Source organism: Panicum virgatum, chromosome 4N, assembly GCF_016808335.1.
Source record: "Panicum virgatum strain AP13 chromosome 4N, P.virgatum_v5, whole genome shotgun sequence".
Classification (NCBI taxonomy): Eukaryota; Viridiplantae; Streptophyta; class Magnoliopsida; order Poales; family Poaceae; genus Panicum; species Panicum virgatum.
Genome location: NC_053148.1, coordinates 37,077,304 through 37,082,693, shown reverse-complemented (window position 1 = coordinate 37,082,693; position 5,390 = coordinate 37,077,304). Strand labels below are relative to the sequence as shown.

Here is a 5,390-nt window from a genome sequence, read left to right as displayed (position 1 = left end):
GAAAATGAAGACGTACACCCGGCAAACATGCTCGCGCGTCTGCACATCGGAACTAATAAATTGTTATGAACTTGACAACCAGAATAGCTAGGAAATTTGGGGTGAAGGGGATAGAAGGATGCAGAGTTTGGAGGAAGAACAGGAAAATGTTCATACGATTCTTATTACTTGACTCGAATCACAGGGCTGCTGGGATTTATAGATCATCCGCAGCACAACCAATCCAACGCCAGCACGACAACAGCTGTTCTTTTTTTTTTGTGTGTGTGGGTGGGTGGGGGACTGGGGGGTAGGTGTAGACAACATCTGTTCCAGAATGGGCCTACTCACTTCTGGATCGTGACACTAATAAGGCCAGCTTTTGCAAATGGCAGGGAAAGTAACAACGCAACACAAGAATGTTAGTTTCACTTTTAGCTAGGTGAAAGAATGTCTACACCTATTCACCGGAAGGCGAAAGTCAACCCAATGCAAATAAATTTCCAAGCATGGTTGCAAACAAAAAAGAATTAAACAATCTCGCCCAACTGACCAACCAGCGAAAGTGGACAGTTACTACGGCGAGGCGACACAATTACGCCGGCCGGCCTGGTAGTGGGACTGGGAGGGGACACGCACGCTGTGGGTTGCCTGCTGGCCGTGGTTTTTAAGTCGTCCGACTAATCGTAATTAGTCGCGACTAATAATTCTTATCGGTTCTCAACTACCGATAAGGACTACCGACTCGATTGTCTCGATTAGAACTAGTCATCTGACTAATCATCGACTAACCGTGATTAGTCATCCAATTAGCGTGTGGACGACTAGTTTTAATGTGCAGCAACTTTGGGCCTGGTAATTTTTGGACAATTTGGTGGCCGATTAGATTTAGATTTAGTTATATAAGTCTCAGCATTATTTCCAGTTGCTGTGCTGCAAGCCGCCGGCCATCCCTGCAAGCAACAACTTGCAAACCTGATTTTTTTTGTGTTTGGATACTTTGGAGTTTGGATTCCGCAGCAATATTTTCCTGACGGTCAGTGTATCTCCTCTATCTTGCTGTTGTTTTATCTCTAGTCTAGTGCTTTTTTAGTCTAATTCACAAATTAAAACTCACAAATTACAAAGTTAATGACCATCTAAGTATGTGACCATCAACATTATCTTGATATTTGGTTAAATAACATACTATATTTTATATGGGTCCGATATATATAGTATTGATCCTGGAATATACAAGACGACTAGACTACGACTAGGACCGACTAGACTCGACTAATCGAGCTAATCGACGACTAATCATGACTAATCGTTTTATCAGTGGTCTTACGATTAGGTTCCATAATACGATTGAAAATATTGGTTCACGACCTCCAAACCTCTGCCCCGTAAGCAGACACGGCCGTGGCAGCGAACAGTGCCATGGACGACCAGACCAGCACCCTGGCGGCTGGCGCAAGACACGCTCTGGCCGGTATCGGCGCGGCGGCGAGCAGCAAGAACCCCAAGCCGGACACGAACGCCGATGTCAGCACAACCATGAACGTGTCCATAGCCACTGCCTTATTGTGATCGCCCTTCTGGCCGAGAGCGCCCCCAAACACGCTCATGATGGCTCCCAGCGTCGCCGTCGTCACCTTGTTCGCGAGGTCCTCCATCGCCTTGAGCCGGGCCTCCTCGTTCTCCTGCTCCCGCAGGTTGTTGTCCCTGCCGCGCCGACCATGGCTGGCGACACAGTACTGGAGCAGCAGGCAGAGAACAGCTGTGACACCTAACGGCGCGAGCGCCGCAACAATGCGGTACCCCAGGACCACGAAGGCCGCGGTGAAGGCGGCGGAGGCCAGCAGGCAAAGCAGGACGCCGTTGGCAAGCTTGATCGCCGCGACGAGGAACCGCCGGAATCGCAGGTTGGTGATCTCCGGCACCATCTTCGACACCGTCATCACGAACATGCCCGCGATGGAGGTGGCGAACATGAGGAAGATGGAGGCGTAGGCGGCCCTGCTGACCGCGCCGGACGCCTTGGACGCGCTGAAGAGCACGCCGATGAGGCCGCCAAACGCAGAGTTGATGATGGAGGAGGTGATCTTCGACGCGGCGTCCAGCTCCTCCCTGTCCTCCGCGTACGCCTCTTCCGCACCGCCACCGCCAGCACGGCGCCTCAGGTACCAGTGCGCCCCGGCGGCCGGCAGCAGGACCGCCACGACCGCGGCGAGGCCGATGCACCGGTAGACCCTGCCGGGCAGGAGCGCCATGACGCTGAGCAGAGTCAGCACCGGGAGCCCGGCGCAGGCGATGCGCAAGCACCTGGAGGCGGCGCGCTGAGTGCCGGAGACAAGGTCCTCGCGGAGGCCGAGCAAGTTGAGGCTGAGCAGCATGAGGGCGTTGCCGCTGAGGAAGGTGGCGAAGGACAGCAGCAGCGAGACGGTGAAGCGCACGTTCCCTGGGTGCTTAGCCTCCGGGGGGAGGCAGAGCCAGCCCAGCAGCACAGCCAGGGCGAAGACGGCGGTGGCCGCGCCCAGCTCGAGGCTCTCCTTGTCCTTGGCTTTTTGGTATTGCTCCTCGCTCTCCCTATCGCTTGCCGCTGCAGTCCTAGAGCCCGCCTCTGCCTGAAATGCAGGATACCAGCTGCTTTAGTCCAAACGCGTTGCTCAACCTGCGCAATGGACGCGTCAGTTAGTGCATCTACCATTGAATGGCAAAAAAAGGGAGAATTTGTAGCCAAAGTTGTGAAATTTTACATTTCTTTTGTGGTTTTAAAAGAATATATATGACCTTCTACATTTGTTATAACAGTAGGATCAACTCACGAAAGCTTAGACTTTGCACGAATTGTAATCTTTTATGTCTGGCAAAATCTCACGGTGTCATTTTTACATTTCTAGTTAATATATATACATATATATGAATAATAAATTAAATAATTTCTTAAGCATTCAACCTTTCCTACTATTTACGGCTCTAGCAGTTGCCCACCCTAATTGGCACGCGGGACCTCATGAGTCACTGAAAGTAACCTAGCTTGGCAAATAATTACTTTCTTACCATACAAGAGTTAAATTGCTCTTGTTTATCAGGAATGACTACTTTTTTTGGAGCACTCGTTTTACTTGTATATGTGCCCAGAGTTCTGAGAGATTTAATTTCATCGAGGGTCAAGGTGCGTGTTACGTGCCACGTGATTTGTGAACATTTTGCGTCGATTGAGAAGTTGAGCAAGACGTGTGCCGTTGTTCATAAGTTGGTAGCAGTTGATTAACTGCACGCGATCTATCTGATCTTGCTGAATGCTGACCATGGTAACTAACCAACCAACATTCCCATGACCACCACCACACATTCCGTGATCCTGACAGTCCTCACTCCTGGCTGCAACCTGTATGCAGCGTCCCACTCTGACTGAGCCGACAGGTTGCTGCTGACTGCCTCGCTGGCTTCCTGGTCAGTCGTCCACAAAGTGACACGGAGCAGTCGTTGCACATCCAAAATCACCCATTCACCAGCTGATCTTTAACGGATCTCGCCCGTACAATCAATCGTGCATACTCATACGTTCGTTCAGTCTGCGACGACCACCCCTTTGATTGCCTTTTCTGTCGGTCACGCACTCACGCGAACCAAATCGGCCGGCGCACGCACCTAGCTGTCGCGGGACAGAAACCTGGCTGGCGTACGTACCTGAGACAGCGTCGCCGGAGCCGGCCGCCGCCGTGGCGTCCTCTGAGGAGAACCGGTCATCGTCTAGCTTCGTCGCCGGGGTGTGTTGTGGTATAGCTAGGTGCCACGGTACGGGCTGCACACACATAGAAGAATAATATAGGAGTCGTGATGAGAAGAAACAAGAAAGGACATGACACAGTGGAACGAGTTGCGCCACCGCGTGTGCACGCCGTCTTGAACCGTGTCGGGTTGGACCGCCGCCGTGCGCGCTCTGCGTCTTGGTGTTTTCCTGTGCAAGTCGCCGTCTGACGCTTGATCGACGACCTTCGTGCCAGACGACGGTCCGTCCTCTGCAAAGTGTACAATAGATCAGCGAAATGGGCTAGTGGCTCCCTGGTTTTTTTTTGCCTGACCTGAAATTAATTTGTGGGGTTTATTGAGAATGATCAGTTAGGTAAATAATCCAGTACTAAAATAGCATTGTCGGCGTTGTCGTCGTCGCTGCTGTTGAAAACTGGCAATCTAGAAGAACACAATAGGAATCCAGGGCGACTACTCGATCAGGCAAGGTAGCATCAGTCAGGCTGCGCACCAAACTGCTTGCATGCTTCTGATCTTGCTAAGATCTAGCACCAACAACTCACGCTACCAAAAGGGAAGTATAGGTAGTAGGTACTTCCTACGCACGCATACCGGTATGGTCTTGCAAAGATGTCTGCATCTGCTCCATCATACCAAGGCCCGGAATAATGTCTGATTTCTATCATTGGCGCGCGCACACACACAAAGCAGGCCGGCGCATCGATGCCTCGACCTACCAGCAAAAATAGTAGAACCAAGAAAACTAATAAAATGGCTACTGATTCCTGCCCAGGAAAGTAGAACCAAGAAAACTAAAATGCTGGCTAGTGTTTCCTGTCTGCCTGCCTGATTCAGAGAGGGTTTGGTTGGTCCGCTCCGATCCCCTAGCCTGCTGCGGTCTGCGGAGCGCCAAAGGCGACCGGGGGGTCGGCAGCTGACTATGCAACAGCTTCGATGGGGAAGGTGGTTGCTGCGGCCTTCTTGCCGGGGGGGGGGGGGGGGGGGGGGTGACAACATGGTTGCCTGCGTCGCTGATCGAGCTCATGGAAAAATCGGAAAGACATGGGCCGGGAGTTGTGTATGGGAGCATAACACGCATGAAAGAATGACACTGTCCTTCACCTTGATGAGCTGCTTTCTTGCGACCTATGATGAGGTCGGCATCTCTGTGCTCATGCGGAACCAGCGGACCGCAGATTGCTCGCCTGAGGGTTGATGAGGACGAAGGTGAATATGGTAGATGATTACTCTATTTGTTGGGAGGTTGTTGTGACCAGGCGTGAAGAAGAGAAGCTCGAGTTTTAGGAGACTCTTATAGAGCGGCCCGGCCAACCAAATTGCAGTTAGGCCCTTTAACTTTAACGAAATGCCCTATTTTCCCCCTTGGTGCTAATAGCTCAACCATACCGTGTGTTTTTTGTGGAGCTGATGTTTGAGGTTACTATGATAAGTTTAGAATGCTTTGTGTTTAAGTTCAAAGTAGGAGGATCATCACATTTCCTTTAATAACATCATAGTTGGCCGGTATGAGTGGTTCTTCAAGTGAAATTACGGGAAGAGAGGTTCCGTAACCTGGCCCTCCGGAGAAAGGACTATTAAATAAACTAATTAGTTCACTAATATTTTTTTACCTCAACAAATGACGCTTTAATTTACATGCTGTCTTGTAT

General features: G+C 50.9%; 1 protein-coding gene across 1 annotated transcript; it reads right to left on the bottom strand.

Moving 5' to 3' along the window:
• Nucleotides 1-1,138: 1,138 nt before the first annotated feature.
• Nucleotides 1,139-4,988, bottom strand: LOC120671639. Its single transcript, XM_039952031.1, has 4 exons — nt 4,843-4,988; nt 3,857-3,989; nt 3,658-3,772; nt 1,139-2,588 (listed from the first exon to the last, which is right to left on the bottom strand). Exons 3-4 carry the CDS (start codon nt 3,715-3,717, stop codon nt 1,344-1,346), a joined length of 1,305 nt encoding a protein of 434 aa, XP_039807965.1. The 5' UTR covers nt 3,718-3,772; nt 3,857-3,989; nt 4,843-4,988; the 3' UTR covers nt 1,139-1,343.
• Between the last annotated feature and the right edge of the window lie 402 nt (nt 4,989-5,390).

Excerpts from the sequence above, each read along its gene's own strand:
- LOC120671639 (XM_039952031.1), bottom strand. The coding sequence starts at position 3,717 with ATGACCGGTTCTCCTCAGAGGACGCCACGGCGGCGGCCGGCTCCGGCG. Across the intron at positions 2,589-3,657 it reads CTCCGGCGACGCTGTCTCAG|GCAGAGGCGGGCTCTAGGAC; the intron begins GTACGTACGCCA and ends CCTGCATTTCAG.